Below are 19,341 nucleotides of genomic sequence, written 5' to 3'. Positions count from 1 at the left end.
ACATAGGATTCTACGTAGAACTTAAATTATAGACGTATACGTGGAAAACGTTATACATATTTACATACGCATACGATATAGAATTATATGTAGCATATAGATTTACAGACATATATTTGAAATAAGTTATTGGGGCGCCTGGGTGGCTCAGTCGGTTGGGCGTTCGACTTCGGCTCAGGTCACGATCTCGCGTTCCGTGAGTTCGAGCCCCGTGTCAGGCTCTGTGCTGACAGCTCAGAGCCTGGAGCCCGTTTCACATTCTGTGTCTCTCTCTCTCTCTGCCCCTCCCCTGTTCATGCTCTGTCTCTCTCTGTCTCAAAAATAAATAAATGTTAATAAAAAATTAAAAAAAAAAAGAAGAAATAAGTTATGTATATTCACATGTATACAGAATATAAAATTGTATATAGAACATGGAATGAGTCATATACCTATATGTGGAATAACTCCTATATATTCACATGTATATAGAATAAAAAATTCTATGTAGAACATGGGTTCTACATAGAACATAGATTATAGACATATATTTGTAAATATACACCTACATGTATAGAAAACAAGATTGTATATGGAATGCGAAATAGATTATAGACATATTTAGAATAAATTGTATATGCTCACGTACATATAAATATGGAATTACACGTAGAATCTGGAAGAAATAATATACATATTTGGAAAAAATTCGCTATATTCACATATATAAAATATAGAATTATATATGGAATATGGAATAAATTATAGACATAATTTGGAATAAATTTTATATGTATATTTACATGGAAATACATATATCCTATTATATTCTAACTATATCTAATATGTAACGATTCTATATACGTAATACATATTCTAAATATATCTGTTCTATATTCATATATATTTCTATATAGAATACAGAATTCCATATACAATATGTAATGAGTTATAGATATTAATTTAGAATAAATTGCATTTATATTTACATAAAGCAATATATATAAATATACTTACAATAATAAATGACAACAATTGCAAATTATATAGGTTATACACAGACCTTATAAATCCTATAGCCAAATTATATCTAAACTAGAAGTCACTTACACAAAGAAAATTACAATAGGAACAAAAGATATTTATAATGTATTATAGAAACTGCAAATTATCTGATTTATAATTATACAGAGAAGTTATAAATCATATAAGCAAATATATAGGATTAATTAAAAAAATGTTTTGTAGCATTTATTTATTATTGAGACACAGAGAGACAGAGAATGAACGGGGGAGGGTCAGAGAGAGAGGGAGACACAGAATGGGAAGCAGGCTCCAGGCTCCGAGCTGTCAGCCCAGAGCCCGACGCGGGGCTCGAACCCACCAACCCTAAGATCGTGACCTGAGCCGAAGTCGGGCGCTCCACTGAGTGAGCCACCCAGGCGCCCCACAAAAGTACAGAATTAGAACAGAAAGCAAGTCGGGAAAGCAAGCCTCACATCCTCTGTCCCACCCCTTTCTCTCTGCCCCTCCCCTGCTCACACGCACACACACTCTCTCTCTCTGCAAAATAAATAAGCATTAAAAAAACACGTAAATCACACGCGGCTTGCTGGCCCTGCTGGCCTGGACCCTCCACTCTCTCCCCGCTGTGGCTGCTTCCAGACCATCTCCACCGCCCCCTCCCCCCGGGGCAGGGGAGGCATGGCTCCCCACAGGGCGAGCTCCTATCTGACTCCCAGCCCCCAAGGGTGCTCCCTCCCACTGCTCCCTGCACCCCCCCCCCCCGCACCTGGACTGGCCCCAAATGACCCCTTAGACGAGCGCAGACATTATCAGCTCACGGAGCCGTCTACGGCTCCAGAAACTGGCCCGAGGTCCCAAAACAGACTGGACGTTTGTGCCTATTAATTACATGATTCATGCAGGTTACACGGTACGAAGTGTGGGGGACGCTGAATGAGTGGGTACTCGCCCCATCGTTGCTCCTGGGGGATTTGCGCGGTTACCTTCTCCCGCCTTGGGTCATGCGTCCACCAGAGCATCCATCCGCGACCCTGTCGTGCATTACCTCGAGAACTCCTATTCGTACCTCAAAGCCCCGAGAAAATGCTGCCTCCTCCAGGAAGCCCTCTGTCACTCCCCCTGGGTGTAGACTGACGCATTTCCTCGCGAATTCTCAACTCGGGCTGCGGGTGATTTCCTAAGCACGGACGCTCAGGCCATGCTCCAGGCCAATCAGATCAGAGACTCTGTGAGCCGGGACCCAGGCGCCGGTGTCTGAAAGCCCACCGGCATCGCAGGCCTTTAATTCCTTCAGATGCCTTGTCCCTCGCCTCTGATCCCTTGGTCCAGACTCTGCCAACAGCCCGTGTCCCTCCAGCTGGGTCTGCACGCCACCCGTCACCGAGGGGATCTTGCAGAGCCAAGTGCGAATGTGCACCTGTCTCCTTGCAACCCTCCAGGAGAGTTTCACACACACGTCCTGGCAACCGAGGCCGCCCGTCACGTACCCCTGGGGTTCCACAGCCAGAAATAAGCTGTGTCCCTGCAGCATTCTGTCTCCTCAGCCCACACACAAGCTACCTGAGACCTCCCCACGGCCCCACCGGCTCCCATACGTTCCTTTGCTGTTTTCAAGCCACTGCCCCAGCCTGAAAAGCCCTCTCCCCCCTTCAGGCTTCTGTTGCTATGATGGTCTATGCAGGGCGCCCAGGGTGGTCTCCACCTGCCAGGAGCTCTCTCTGGCCTCTCTGGGGGACACTGGTCCCTGCTCCCCTCAGCACACCGCACCAGAAGGGGTACCTTCCCCGCCACTCGCCAGGCAGAGAACAGACGATGGGGACCAGGGATTTCTTCTGCAGGCGCCCGAGCCAACAGTGTGGAGAGAATACAGATGCCACTGGACATTCGATCTGTGCTGACGGAAGGCAAGCGGGAGAGCCAGTGGCTGGCTGTGTGGGTAAGCGGACACATGGATGGGTGAGTGGGCTTGTGGGTAGATGGGTGAGCGGATGGATGTGTCAGACAAATACATAAAGGTAGGTGGATGGATGGGTAGACGAGTGGATGGGTGGGTATTTTGATGAATGGATGGCCAGGCACATAGCTGGACAGACAGATGGGTGTATGGATGGATGGGTGGATGGATGGACGGATGGATGCACAGATGGATAGGTATGTGGGTAGGTGCGTGGATAAACAGGTAGGTGGCTGGCTGGCTGGCTGGCTGACTGGATGGATGGATGAATGGATAAGTGGATGGATGGATGGATGGATGGAGGGGAGGGATGAATATAGGGGAAGGATGGATGGATGCATGGATGGTTGGTTGAATGGGTGGATGGATGGAGGGGAGGGATGGATGGATGGATGGATGGATGGATAGATGGATGGATGGATGGATTGATAGATGGATGGATGGATGGATGGTTGAATGGATGGGTGGCTGGGTGGATGGAAAGATGGGTGGGTGGGTGGATGGATGGATGGATGGATGGATGGATGGATGGATGGACAGGTGGACAGGTGGATGGATGGATGGGAGAACAGTTGGATGGATGGATGGATGGATGGATGGATGGATGGATGGATAAATGGGTGGGCTGCTGGACAGAAGGATGGATACATGAATGTGTAGATGAAAGAAATGATGGACGGATGGATGGATGTATGGGTGGTTGGATGGATGGATGGGTGAGTGGGTGGGTGGATAAGTGGATGGATGATGGATGGGCAGATAAGTGGATGGGTGAATGGATAGGTGGATGGTTGGATGGGTAGATGGATGAATGGATGGGTGGCTGGGTGGACGGAAAGATGGGTGGGTGGGTGGATGGATGGATGGATGGATGGATGGACAGGTGGACAGGTGGATGGATGGATGGGAGAAGAGTTAGACAGATGGATGGATGGATGGATGGATGGATGGATGGATAAATGGGTGGGCTGCTGGACAGAAGGATGGATACATGAATGTGTAGATGAAAGAAATGATGGACGGATGGATGGATGTATGGGTGGTTGGATGCATGGGTGGATGGGTGCGTGGATGGGTGGTTGGATGGATGGATGGGTGAGTGGGTGGGTGGATAAGTGGATGGATGATGGATGGACAGGTGTATGGGCAGATAAGTGGATGGGTGAATGGATAGGTGGATGGTTGGATGGGTAGATGGATGGATGGATGGTTAGATGGGTGGATGAGTGAGTGGATGAACTGATGGATGGATTGATGGATGGATGGGTGGATGGATGGACGATAGATACATACATACATACATACATACATACATACAATGATAGATGGATGGGTGGACAGATTGACAGAATGGATGGAAAGCCAGGACGGATGGACAAATAGCTACCTGGGTGGTAGACACATGGCCAAGAGACATAGAGCAGCCTGTCTCCAGGGGCTCCCAGGTGGAGGTGTACACGTCTCCTTGCTCTGAAAGCAGCTGGACTCATCACCGCAAATCGTGAGCATATATCAGCCACCAGGAAAGGAGGGTCACAACACAGGGAGCCGGCCTGGGGTTGGGGAAGGGATCGGGGACAGGGAATACAGACAGGAACTCGAGCCTTAGCTGAGCACCCTGTGCCCTGCTGCTAGACAGGAAGCTCCTGTGTGTACCTCTTGGGATGCCAGCACCACCTTCCCTAAGGTGCCACGCCCGAGCCTCTCTCCAAGTCAGGCGTACGTAGACAACAGCTTCCAAACCAGCTCCCTCTGGTTGCACGCGTGGTATCTCCAGTGCTCTCTGTATCTGGAACCTCTCCTTATTTTCTCCTCGCCGTACGTGTCCTCCTTCACTCTTACCTTTTGTGATATGGCCATTTGCCCAGACTCTCAGATGGAAGAGCCCCCCTTCACTCCTGCCAGCTCCTTCCTCACATATTGTATCCGTCACCAAATCCTGTTGATTTCATCTTCTGAATCTTTCTCGATTCATGCTCCTTTCTCCATTTCTGCCTTGTTTTTGTTTGTTTGAGACTCATACCCGTCCCCCTAACATTTTTCTCAGAGAAATGCAAGAGCCCTTAACTACTCTCTGCCCTGACTTGTGAGGCCCTTTTAGGAGGGCTGGGCACTCCTTCTCTGAATACTTCACGTTTTAATGCACAGGAGAAAATACACACAGGGTCGCAGAGGAAGCCAGTTGTATTAAGCCAGTTCCCTGTCCTGATGCCTGAGCGAAGGTTGCACCTGCAGACCAGCTCAGTGACCCTCAGGTTCTCAGAGAACCTCCGAGGTTCTCAAGCCTGGCCCCACAGCGGGGTCCCCTGAGAGTCTGGAGGAATCACTCTTGCCCAGCCCCATCTGTGTAATCTGGTTTATGCTGGATGGCAAGGCCAGAGCCTTGGGGCCACCTGGGCTCAGGTGTTGGAAGCTGCACTGAGATCTCCAGGTGTGGCTGCATAGACCACAGAGGGAGATGCCTTTCTCAGTAATGTGGCTTCACAGGGAAAAACAGGACATTGTCCTATATTTAGAGAAACTTAACTCCCCTGAATCCTGTTGGGAACTTATCCAAGACCAGTCACCGAGGCCTCTCCAACTCCTCATGGATTCTATATTGTGTCCACCCACCCATCCATCCGTCATCCATCTGTTCATCCATCCAACCCATCTATTCTATCTATCTACCTATCTATCCACCTCAACATCCATCCATCCATATATCCTCCCATCCATACATCTATCCATCCGTCATATCTATCTATGTATCTATCTATCCATCTATCCATCCATATCTATCTATCTATCTATCTATCCATTCACCCATCCATCATATCTATCTATCTATCTATCTATCTATCCATCCATATCTATCTATCTATCTATCCATCCATATCCATCTATCTATCTATCTATCCATCCATATCCATCTATCTATCTATCTATCTATCCATTCACCCATCCATCATATCTATCTATCTATCCATCCATATCCATCTATCTATCTATCCATCATATCTATCTATCTATCTATCCATCTATCCATCCATATCTATCTATCTATCTATCTATCCATTCACCCATCCATCATATCTATCTATCTATCTATCCATCCATATCTATCTATCTATCTATCTATCCATCCATATCCATCTATCTATCTATCTATCTATCCATTCACCCATCCATCATATCTATCTATCTATCTATCTATCTATCCATCCATATCCATCTATCTATCTATCCATCATATCTATCTATCTATCTATCCATCCATTCACCCATCCATCATATCTATCTATCTATCTATCTATCTATCTATCTATCCATCCATGCATCCATTCACCCATCCATTATATCTATCTATCTATCCATCCATATCTATCTATCTATCTATCTATCTATCCATCCATTCACCCATCCATCATATCTATCTATCTATCTATCTATCTATCCATCCATATCTATCTATCTATCTATCCATCCATATCTATCTATCTATCTATCTATCTATCCATCCATATCTATCTATCTATCTATCTATCTATCTATCTATCTATCCATCCATCCATTCACCCATCCATCATATCTATCTATCTATCTATCCATCCATGCATCCATTCACCCATCCATTATATCTATCTATCTATCCATCCATATCTATCTATCTATCCATCCATTCACCCATCCATCATATCTATCTATCTATCTATCCATCCATATCTATCTATCTATCTATCCATCCATATCTATCTATCTATCTATCTATCTATCTATCTATCCATCCATTCACCCATCCATCATATCTATCTATCTATCTATCTATCCATCCATTCACTCATCCATTACATCTATCTATCTATCTATCCATCATATCTATCTATCTATCTATCTATCTGTCATCCATGCATTCATCCATCATCATATCTATCCATCTATCATCATCATCATCTATCCATTCATCATTATGTATCTACCCATCCATCATCCATGCATTCATACATCATATCTATCTATCCATCAATCCAACCATCATCATTATCTATTCTATCTATCCATCCATCCATCCATTCACCCATGCATTATACCTATCTATCTACCCATCTATCCATCCATCCAACCATCCATTGTCATGATGTATCTATTCTGTCTATCCATCCATCATCCATGCATTCATCCACCATCATATCTGTCCATCATCATCATCTATCCATTCATCATTATGTATCTATCTACCCATCCATTCATCATCCATGCATTCATCCATCATAATATGTATCCATCTATCCATCTATCCTTCATTATCTATCTACCTATATATTCATCATCATTATCTATGTATCTATGTATGCATATATCCATATATCCATCTTGCATTCATTTATTTATCCATCCATCCATCCATCCATCCATCCATCCATGCATTCTGTCTATCCATCCATCCATCATCCATGCATCCATCCATCATCGTATCTATCTATCCATCCATCCATCCACCCATTGTCATTATCTATCTATCTATCTATCTATCTATCCACTAATTATCAATCTGTGAATCTATCCATCCTTCATGTGAAATGTACCATTTATCATCTACAATCAATCATCAAGCCATCAATCATCAATCCCAAGCTTCAGGTGCTACCTTACTCCAGCCGGCCCATGGGTCCTTAAGTAAGTTCCCAGCAGGAAGGGGCTGGGGCCTCAACTCTCTTGCAGCCCCACTCACTGAGACCCCATGGTCTCCTTCCTTTCCTGCCTTGGATCGTTCCCCTTACCTCCTCCCTTCTTTTGCTGGGGTGCGCTGGGGCCCAGCGTGAGGGGAGCTTGGGGCAAACACCACGGTTTGTGTTCACACTGAGAACAGAACACAGCCCCTCTCTTTAAGAGAAGGCAGGTGACAGCCACAGAAGGAGACCGGCCGTTTCGGGGTTCTTGTAGAATCTACAAAATCAACTTGCCCGCGAGGCCCCGTGTCCCAAAGACAACATAGTCTACTTATTCTCTGTGAGCCAATATCGCGGGTCCACGGTGCATATGTTCTGCTACACAGCCCTTGCCCTTGCCACGGACCAGCCATCCCACCACAGGGATGGGGACCAAACAGAAGCAGCCAGGAATCTCGGGCCTCGTCATCTCGGGATGAGTAATGACTTCCCGAGGGGCCGAACGCAGCCGCTCTGCCTCTTGGGCTGACTTCCCAGGGAGGGCAGTTCACTGAAGGAATTACAATTATTGTTTTTCGAAAAGTACTCTGAAGGATCCACGAGCACGTTTGCACACGCGCTTCTCGGAAACGAAGGGATCCGATCCCAAACTTCCGAGGCCAGAAAGGAACGTGACTGAGAGGCGTCTGGATCATGCGAGTGCATTTAAACACTTGTGCCTGCCACCCGGGGTCACGAATACGGAAGCCTCAGGCATGCACTTAGCGGGGCTCGTGAAGAACATACGGACGGTTTATCCTCTGGCGAACTTTCTTCTTTTCCAAGGCCGCCGGCCGCACGGGAAACTCACAGCCCGTCAGCGGGTCCCGAGCTGCCGTTCGAGAAACACACTGGTTTGAGGTCTGACTCGCGGAGCGGGGGGAGGGGAAAGGAAGCATGTGGTTTCCTGTTTAGGGGATTTTAATAATACGTCTAGCGGGGCCACACTGGGGAGTGTGGCAAGGCTGAGTCGCGCCCAGGCGCGGCTGAAACGCACCCGTGCCGCCGTCTCCCAAATCTAGTCTAACGACTGGGCAAGCTAAGAGCAAAAGACTCAAGTAAGGGACGTCCTCCGTGTCCAGAGCGGTGGAAGATCCTGTGAACGCGCTGCATGCAAATGGGAACCGGGCTCAGTCTCCGTTCACCCGCGACGCGCACGCGGGAAACACCCGGAGGGGCTGGTGCATCAGCCAACGCGCCCAAGCCATATGGCGGCACGGGGCCACCAACGGTCGACCCGCCTTCAGCGCGCGGCCCTCGGGGGGCGCTATGACCCGGCCCGCACGGGGGGGGGGGGGCTGGTGTGTGGGGCAGGGCTGATGTCAATGGAAAAGAGTCCCCGGTGGAAACGGGGAACCACACGAGGGAACCGTTCTCCTTGACTCCAGAATCTGGTTCTTTCTCAAGCGCAAGGAAATGCGGGTCTAAACGAGCCGCTCACGTGCACAGTGGGCGGTCTCAGAGGAGCCACGGGCAAGTGGTGGTTTTCTGTGTCTGCCACGTGGGCGGATTGCTCGTGGAGCACACATGCGTGCGCACACATGCATGCACACGCGCACACACACATGCGTGCGCTCGTACACACGCCTGTGCGCACACACAAGCGTGCACGGACACACGCGTGCACTCGGACACACGCCTGCACACACACACACGCTCACCCGTGCACACACAAGCGTGCACGTACACACGCGCGCACTCGGACACACACGCCTGCACACACATGCGTACACACACACGCTCACCCGCGCCCACACACAAGCGTGCACATACACACGCGTGCACTCAGACACACGCCTGCACACACACACACGCACGCTCACCCGTGCACACACAAGCGTGCACGTACACATGCGTGCACTCGGACACACTGCTGCACACACATGTACGCACACATGCACACACAAGCGTGCACATACACACGCGCGCACTCGGACACACACGCCTGCACACACACACACGCTCACCTGTGCACACACAAGCGTGCACATACACACGCGTGCACTCACACACCCGCCTGCACACACACGTATGCACGCATGCACACACAAGCATGCACATACACACGCGCGCATTCGGACACACGCCTACACACAACACGCTCACCTGCGCACGCACAAGCGTGCACATACACGTGTGCACTCTCAACATTCATGCGTATGCGCACAGATGTGCATCCACACAATGTGTGTGCACACACGCACAAGCACTCACACATGCACATATGTACAAACACACATGCAGCATGTGCACACCTACCAACACACTCGTGCATACACAAACACGTGTGCGTGCACACAGGTGTGCACATGCCTGCATACACACACACCCAAACATGCGCACATGCACAGATGCACACAAAACATGCATACACACATGCACATGCACACACACGTACACAACGCACATAATGCATGCATACACACGCACGCTCACACACGTGCACACACAATACATGCATACATGCATGCACACACGTGCACAGAGTACATACACGCACGCACACACGTACACGTGCACACACAGTACGCGCATACATGAACGCACACGCACACACAGTGCATGCATATACACACGCGCACACACGTACACATGCACACACAATACATGCATACACGCACACACACGCAGGCACGGTGTTTTGGTCACAAGCTTGCTGCATGACCACACTGCTCTCTGGCCCCTCTCCTTCCCTGGAAACGCTGTCTGGAGGGGGAGGAGACCTTGTGTGTGCTCACAACCCCACAACAACACCCTTCCTGTCCCTTTGCATTTCTCCGGACAAGTAACACCAGCAGGAAAGACTTGTTTCCGCAGGTTCCCTGGGGATTAAAATGCCTGCTGGCCCTTGTCAAGCCTGTGTCATTCTGGGGTTTCGCAAAAGCCCCTCTGTATGTGGAATGTGTTTCCCACACTCCCCCCCTGCCCCCACCGCCCCCGAAAGGACTTCTGGAGCCCCATAAACACACGCTCTGTTGTCAACCCCAGAACTGGGTCAGGACGGCCCTGAAGGATCTCTGATTCACGTGGGGCAGGCGCCCAGATGTCAGAACAAAGCACAGGAGGACCCAGGGAGGCGGCCTGCGCCCCGTGTGTCTGTCCGACCACCCCCCCCCCCCCACGCACGCGCTGGGCCCCCTGTAAAACGCTGGTCCGCTCCGTGAGCATCGGGATGATTCCACGCAGACCCAAAAAGCTGAGGAATTTTGAGCCTCCGAACGTCCGTCCGCCTAAGTCACAAACCACCTAGGACTCTTTTCCCCCTACAGGAAGCCACGTGAACTGGAAACTCTCCGCGGGAGGAAACACCAGGATCCCCACGTGGGTGCGAACCAGAGGCCCCCCCACCCTCACAGATCCCGCTCGACATCCCGCCCGGACTCCTGGATGCGGGCTTGGTTAAAACGTAGTGCGTGAGCCACATTCTTTACTAAATGAGAGCAGGCAGCCAACAGAGAATCCGGATGAAGATAAAAAAAAATCTACAAAAACTGTTTTCCTATCTCGAGATGCACACACACACACACACACACACACACACAGAAAGTGTTAGCAGCATGGACTGAAGACTGAAAAAAACAAAAGCCACAGGGCAGAGGTCAGTGAAGGGCAGTTAAGTTTTATCAGAGCCCAAAGGGCAGGCGGTTAAACAGGCGGGATCGTCAGGGCCCTGTCTTCTGGCAAGAAAGGCAGAGACAAGACGAGAGCCACCAGGAAGGTGCACAAAAAAAGCCGACGGCTCGCTTTTGACACTCTCTCTGGGATGGGGCTTCCTGGGCACTGTAGGCTGAAGCCAATGGTCTGTGGTCTCCACTCACCACACACCAGGGGCCCCCCTCCCCTTCATGGTGAAATCCCTGCTCTGGGAGAGTCAAAACTGCCTCTTGTTTCCTTCCGAGGGTCTCCACTCCAGCGGGAATTTCAGAAGAAACCCAGGAACCCGGGATCCGGGTCCCAAGGCCTCTGAAACCCGCCCTGTACTATTAAAAACAAAGGTCCCTCCCCAGGCTCAAGGGGCTTTTGCAGCCAGCGTGGAGCCCAAGCCAGACACGTATTTCTGTAGGAAAGTGTCTTCTGACCTTCACCAACTCCAAAGCGCTTCAGCGATCAAAACCCATTGGTGTGTTTGTAGCAGCACAGCCCTGCCCCCAACCCCACCGGTAAGAGGTGGCCGGAAGGACCCGGGTAAGACGATGGACGGACGGGACGCGTACTACAGCCCCATTCTTTCTCTGCTCTTTTGGGGCAAGGCTGGCTCCCATCGCCTCCCCCACCACGGGGTCACCAGTAATTTTCTTTTCTTATTTTTTTTAACGTTTATTTATTTTTGAGACAGAGACAGAGACAGAGAGACAGAGAGAAACAGTGTGAGCGGGGGAGGGGCAGACAGAGAGGGAGACAGAGAATCCGAGGCAGGTTCCAAGTACTGAGCTGTGAGCACGGGGCCCACGCGGGGCTCGAACCCACAAACCGCGACATGACCTGAGCCACTGAGGTGCCAGAGATTTTAGTAAAATCATCGCCAATCTTGTAGTTTCCCAGCACAATCTACGGAAACCAGGTGACTCCGGGCTAACCAGGCTATGGTTTTTTCTTTAAAAAAAAAAAAAAAAAAAAAAAAAAAATCACAAAATGACTAGTTTGGGGCCCCAAGAATCTAAGGCTGCCCCCCACCCAGACCCGGAACCCCAGAGCTGTGAGCAAACACCATGGCTACTCCAGACTTTCCCCCTCACGCCACGCAGGTCTTGGACTCTGGGACCGTCCCCTTTTCTTGCAGCCCTGTGTCCTGTGGGCCTGTTTTCATGTTCCTCCAACCCCAGCGGATGGCACATCCTAGAGCCACCAAAGGCACTTCTCCATTTCCCGCACACAGGAGGAGCTCCGTGGGCCAGACGCCAGTCAGCAAACTACCCCCCCCCCCCACCCCGGAACCCCGGGAAAGTTCCTTGGAACAGGAGCCATGCAATTGAACAGCAGAAATACAACCACCCGGGGAGACACAAGCAGCAGCCAGGGGCAGATGAAGAAACGCATTTCTTTAAGGAAGAAGGAGGCACAACTTGGAAACGCATGCCAGGCCCTCCCCAGCAGGCTGTAAAGTGTTCCAACACATCCCCCACAGACCAGAATTCATCTTCCCTAAAGCCAGCGCAGGGCGGGCATCAAGCCCATTTCAAAAGCGCAAACGTTCCCCACATCGCAGATCTTTCCTGAACCAAGCAGGAGGCCAAGGACGCAAAACATAACCCCACGCCCCCGCCCCCGCGCGGAGCCAGGCGTCACTAACACAAGGAACCTTCCCAGCACAATCCAGACCTCGTGTCGCGATCCCTGTTCCCAAAATGTGTCCTCCTCTCATCATCAGACCTGTGCTGACAAGACTCTGCCCCGCCTGGCTGTGTCCTAAAAATCTAGCCATATTAACAGGAGGAAAAAAAAAAAAAATCATAATCGTCCAGCGGTGGGGGGGGGGGGGGAGGCTTTAAAAACGCCACGTCCAGCAAAATCCAGCTCTCCTTTGGAAAGCAGAGAGACAGAGAGAAACATGATCCCAGATGCCGCTTGCAAAGGCGAACGCCCCGAAAACACAGGCAAAGGAGCAGAAACACGCCGGGCCGCCGCGCAAAGCGAGGGTGGTGGGGTCACGGCCCCTTTCCGTCTCCTGGTGTCCTGACACTTTCCCCGCGTTTTCCGAATTATTTCCTGGAGCGCACGCAAATCTGCTGAGGCCACACGTCTGTTTCCAGCGGGCGCGCAGCACAGCGCCCAGGTCCCCAGGGCAGCGTGCGCACACAGGGCTGGTGAGCGCGCCCGGAGCTCCAAGTTCGCCCTAAGTCCCCCCCACCCCCGCTCCCCCGGCTGGGGCGGGCTGCACAGCCCAGTCCAAATTTAGGCCCGGAGTGCAGGGCGTGGCTCCCCGCGCAGGAACAAAGACTGGGGCCCGGGAGAGCGCCGGGGGGACCAGGACCGCTACGGGGGGGGGGGAGACTGGGACCTAAGAAGTCACCCGCCTGCGGGCATCCAGGGCCCCCCGGCTCCCCCGGGGAACCTCCAACTGCCCGAGTTTCTGATTTTGGAAACACTCAGCGCCCTGGGCCTCTGGAACAAGTCCACACCCGCCCAGAAAGAAAGTTGCACAGTGGTGCCGCCTCCCGGGGCGTTGGCTACCCGCTGGCACAGCGCGTCCCGTTCGTCCCGCGGGGAGGAGGGTTCCGGGGTCCCCGCTGCGCCCCTGCACCCGCCCCCCACTGTGCGCCCCCGAGGCCCTCCCCGGGGTGGTGGGGGGTGCCCGGACGCGCGTCCCCACGCCTGTCCCCCGGCTGGCCCGCGCCCCCTGCACCGCGCCCCACCCCCAGGCCCCCACAGATGGCTCACCCCGAGCGGGCACCAGCGTGCCGAGCAGGCCGACCAGCAGCAGCGCGACGGCGGCCCGGGGAGCCATGGTGCGGCCGGCGGGCGCCGCGCAGGAACCGTCCCGGGAGTGGCACGCGCGGGCGGCGGCGGCGAGAGTGCCCCCGGGGCGGGGCGCGCGGAGGGAGGGAGTAGGGGGGGGGGGGGGAGGAAGGACAGGGAGGAGTGGGGGGGAGGGAGCACGGGGAGGGGAGGGCCCGCGCTCTGGCCCCGCCCCGGTCTCGGCTCGCCCCTCCCGCGGCCTCCGGAGAGCACCCGGGGCGGGCGGGGCGCAGGGGAGGGGCTAGCGGGGGAGGAGCGGTTACCTGGGGCGGTCCCGAAAGGAGCCAGCGACTGCCGTCCCTGCTCCGAAACTGGGGCCCCCGCCCGCCCCTAACACCCCCAGGGCAGCCCTGAAGAGAAGCGAGGAATCCCCCAGCGCCGTGCTCAGAAGGTGGGGACCCCCACCCGCTCCTAACACCCCCAGCGCTGAGGAGAAGCGAGGGACCCCCCCCCCCCACAACTCCGAGCTCGGACAGTGGGGACCCCTCCGTGTGTCCACAGACTCCTCCAGCCCCTCACTGGCCCCTCCCCCCGACGAACAGGAAGCAAACCATTACAAGTAGCGGGAGCCCCCGCCCTGCCCCTAATGGGACCCTGGGGCCACCTTGGGGGGGGGGGGGGAACAAAGTGAAATCCTTTCCTTTCCCGTGAGAGCTGGGTCCCTGTCCCCCGCGAAAACCCCACTCCCATCCCGAGGTCCAGTCTGAACTGACACAGCCCGGAGCTCGGGGTGCAGGCTTTGGGGGCGCAGGGCAGGCCCCACTCCCCAGTCTCAATGGGGACTCCCCCTGCAGGAGCCTCCGGAAGCCTCTCCCCAGCCCACGCGGGAGGGGGGGGGGGAGAGGCTTTTCCAGCCCGAGGGGGGAGGGGGGAGAGGCTTCCCCGGCCCCAGGGGGGGAGGGGCCTGTGGCGGGGAGAGGGGGTGTGGAGGGGGAGAGGCTTCCTCTGCCCAAGAAAGTGTGGGGAGGGGGAGGGGGAGAGAGAGAGAGGCAGGAAACCCCTCCCCTTCCCCTCAGGAGGTGCTGGGGCCCTGATGGGTCACTGTGCAGGTCACAGGCCAGCAGTGCTGGGGCTGGACCCCCGCCCAGACTATCAATATATATATATATGTATATATATATATATATATATACATATATATATATATATATATATATTTAATTGAGATGTTAGCTTAATAATCTGTCCGTGTGTATTCAGGATGCAGAACATCTCGTCCGCAGAAAAATCCCTGAGTCAGATGCCTGCCTTGGCCCTGCTCCCACTCGGCACACCCTTCCCCTCGGGGGTCACCCGCCTAGCTGCTGCCACCTTCTGTCACCTCCGTGACTCAGACAGAGGGGACGCACGGCAGAGGCATTGCGTTGCACCCCAGGGCCCCCCCTTAGACAACTGCAGCAGGGAAGTTTTCTGGCTTCTAGGCCGGCAGAAAGTCAAACGTCAGGTTGTGGATTCAGACGCATGAATTTCACGGAATCCTTTCTCATCAAAACAACAGTCATCTGCCTTGGGGGTCAATCTGGGTGGACTGCCCAGCGGAGACCACGTGTGCCCCCAGCCCCCACTGACCCGCTCAAGACATCTGTCTCTCCTCATTCCCCTCTCCCTGGCCACAGCCTTGGGGCCAGAGGAGGGTGTGGACCCTGGGCCGGGGCAAACAGTAGGCTCTCCCGTGGAGCAAAGGGACGCTGGAGCTGGTGCAGCCCTTTTGGCACCTTGAGGTAAGTCAGCCTCAGAATAATGCGTGCATGAAAGAAACCACCCGCTTTGTACCAAAGTCAAAACCCAGAGACCCCTCCCCAACCCTGGGGAAGTTTCCAGTCCAGCCCTGTCATCTTCAAAAGAAAACCTCAGCCTGGCCAGTCCTTAACCTCTGTCACGGGCTGCGCGAGGACTCAAACTCCTCTGTTGACACCACCCTGAATGTTCCAGAACGTTCTGCAGGCAGGGCGCGCATTTTATCCCCAAGGGGCTAGGTCTCCATCATCCGTCACTTGCACCGAGTGCCAGGCTTTGAGGATTGTTGTTTTATTTTATTTTTTTTTCAATTTATGTTCATCCCCACAGGCATTTTGAAGACTTTTCTTTGTAATTCGTTAAGTGGGCTTTTGTTTTTTTCAAGCGCTCCCTTCCTTGGCTCAAACTAAAAAATTTCCATCACATTTTCCGGACACTCTGACATCAGGAAGCCCTGAGTTCCAGCATCAAAATTAAATGAATTGGAGAAGCTTCCGGAGTTGTATCCAAACACCAGGGAACACATCTTTGAAGGGCATAGGCTGAGACAGACAGATGGACGAGGGAGGGAGCTCGACTCAGAACAGGCTTCTTGGTCTGCATGCGTTATACTGGTTCAGCCTGGGGACAGGATGGGGACAGTGTGAGCCTGTTTGCGTCCGTGTAACACACACACACACACACACACACACACACACACAGACACACACACACAGTAGCCCTTCTCCCACTTTCTAGGGACGATCCTTTGTTGACCACAGTGCTTTGTGTATTTATCTGGAAAAACTGTGGTGGGTGGTGAAGGTGACGGCCGCACACGATTCACGAAGGAGCGGAAGTCACCTTAAGGTGACAGGGTCCAGGTCCTGACTGATGGAACTCACAAAGGTCAGCAGGTGTCCTGCCGGGGGAGTCCAAAGACGCTTAAAAATCCTGCAGAAATTCCTTGGGAACGCGAGCCAGGTGAGTCTGGACTGTGGAAACGGCACGCGGGGCTGAACGCCAGGTTTCCGGTCTCTGAGTCAGTTGGGTTATCTCCTGCCCGGGTAGACGCTGGTTTTTCCATTCCTTGGTTCCCATAAAATCGTTAACCACTGAGGTTCTTGTAATTCTGTGTCGTTCTGACACCTGCAACCAAGCGGTGCATGAAGGGTGAAGGGGCACAAAATAGTTGGGGGGCACCTAAATGGACATGCCTTCTGTAAGAAAGACTCTGTCTTATCTTTCTTTCCCCGGAAGCGGGGTGGGGACCCCTAACACTGTCAACCCCTCGACCTCTCCCGGTCCTTCTCTCCTTCTGAAGAATGGTTTTGGGGAGTTCAGTTTCCAAGGAGGATACACATAAATACACCAAGAACACCCCAAACCCGTGCACATTGCCTAGAAACGCTCTCTGGGCTGTCCAAACCTGTAGTCGGGACGATTTCTTATAAGGCGAGGGATGTCTTTGTTATCTGTATTTGCTAACCTCTCTGCACTGCATCTGTATTAGTTTGTGTTTTTTCTTAATTTTTTTAATGTTTGTTTCTGAGAGAGAGAGAGAGAGAGAGAGAGAGAGAGAGAGATCAGGGGAGGAGCAGAGAGAGAGGGATACACAGAATCCAAAGCAGGCTCTAGGCTCCCAGCTGTCAGCACAGAGCCTGACTGGGATAGATGGGTGGGTGGGTGAATGGATGAGTGGGTAGATGGATGGTGAATGAAAGATAGGTGGCTCGGATTGGCCAATGGATGGATGCATGGATGGGTATGTGAATGGATGGATGGGTGCCTGGATGGATGACTGGGTGAATGCATGGATGGATGCATGGATGGACGGATGGATGCATGTGTGGATAGATGGATGGATGGATGGATGGATGGATGGATGGATGGATGCATGTGTGGATGGATGGATGGATGGATGGATGGATGGATGGATAGATGGATGGATGAATGGGTAGATGGATGGATGGATGGACAGATAGAAGGATGGATAGATGGTGGATGGATGGATGATAGATGGATGGATGGGTCGATGGAAGGATGAATGGATGGTTGGATGGACAGTTGGATGGAGGGATGGATGATGGATGGATGGATGGATGGATGGATGAATGGGTAGCTGGATGGATGGATGGATGGATGGGTAGATGGATGGATGGATGGACAGATAGAAGGATGGATAGATGATGGATGGATGGATGATAGATGGATGGATGGGTCGATGGATGGATGGATGGATGGGTGGATGGATGGAAGGATGAATGGATGGTTGGATGGACAGTTGGATGGAGGGATGGATGATGGATGGATGGATGTGTGGATGGATGGATGGATGGATGGATGGATGGCTAGATGGATGGATGGGTGGCTGGCTGGATGAGTGGGTGAATGGATAGAGGATGGATGGATGGATACAGGATGGATAGATGGATGGATGGATGGACAAATAAACAAGAGAAGCTTATACTAGACAATGTTGTACCATTTTATAGTCTATTTCCACATGGGAGAAACTATGAGGTAGGGAGTGATTAGCCTATTTCAGCTCATGAGGAAACTCCCTGGGCCCATGGAGCTCATGAGTGGCAGGCTGGGATGAGAACCAAGTCTTTCTGGTTCTGAGTCTAGGCTGTTTGTACCTTACTGCCTCTGGATTGCCTGCAAACCACTGGCATTTTCCTCAGAGTGTCCACAGCAACCAAGAGAAAGAGTGTGTTTTATGGTAGAGTTCTTATATTAGAAAGTTCACGGTGTGTGCCTGTCAGTGGTCCAATCTATTTTAAAAACAGTACTTTAATTAATTTGGCAGAAAAGGTCATGTGTGAGCCTTAGGTGTGTGTATCTTCCCTCCTCTTAAACGTCACGTAGGTTGGGTCCACTGCAGAAGTCAAAAGATGTAGTCAAGCTACATAATATAAAAACAACCACTTTGTTGAAGGGGCTAAGTTGTGGCTTGTCTGGGTCAGAATCAAGAACAAATCTATTTCCCAGAGTCCGTGAGTCTCCCCCTTATCCCGGGGGACACGTTCCAAAGCTCGAAGTGTGTGTGTGAAACTGCAGATAGGAACCGATCCTACATGGGCTATATTTTCCCCCACACACGCATGCCTTTGGCAATGTTTAATTTATCAACCAGGTGCAGTCTGAGACGAACAGTAACGAATCATAAAATAGGAGAGTTAGAACAACATGCAGTCCTGTAAAGTTACGGGAACGTGGTCTTTCTCTGTCTCCCTCAAACATCTCATATTTCTGCACTCCCCCTTCTCCTTCTTGTGATGACGTGAGACGATAAGATGTGACATGATGAGATGAACTGGGGTGAATGATGTAGGCATTGCGACGTAGAGTTAGGCTACTGTTGTTGACCTTCTGGCAATCTCTCAGGAGGATTATCTGTGTCCCAAACCACAGATAAGGGGACACTCCCGAACTGCATTTGGAACACGAACGCTGTTTGTCTCTACGTGTGTTTCTTTTTTTTTTTTTTTATTTTTTATTTTTTAACTTTTATTCAGT

General features: G+C 51.8%; 1 protein-coding gene across 1 annotated transcript in view; it reads right to left on the bottom strand.

Moving 5' to 3' along the window:
- CD99 (CD99 molecule (Xg blood group)) overlaps positions 1–14,169 on the bottom strand; it is a 31,085-nt gene extending 16,916 nt beyond the window's left edge. The window contains exon 1 of the mRNA XM_042926556.1: positions 14,026–14,169. Within this exon, the coding sequence (XP_042782490.1) occupies positions 14,026–14,092 (67 nt within the window). The 5' untranslated portion in view covers positions 14,093–14,169. The remainder of the gene's footprint in view (positions 1–14,025) is intronic.
- Positions 14,170–19,341: the final 5,172 nt, after the last annotated feature.

Source organism: Panthera leo, chromosome Y (assembly GCF_018350215.1).
Source record: "Panthera leo isolate Ple1 chromosome Y, P.leo_Ple1_pat1.1, whole genome shotgun sequence".
NCBI classification, from domain to species: domain Eukaryota; kingdom Metazoa; phylum Chordata; class Mammalia; order Carnivora; family Felidae; genus Panthera; species Panthera leo.
The sequence above is the reverse complement of the archived record's forward strand: the minus strand, read 5'-3'. Positions and strand labels throughout refer to the sequence as shown.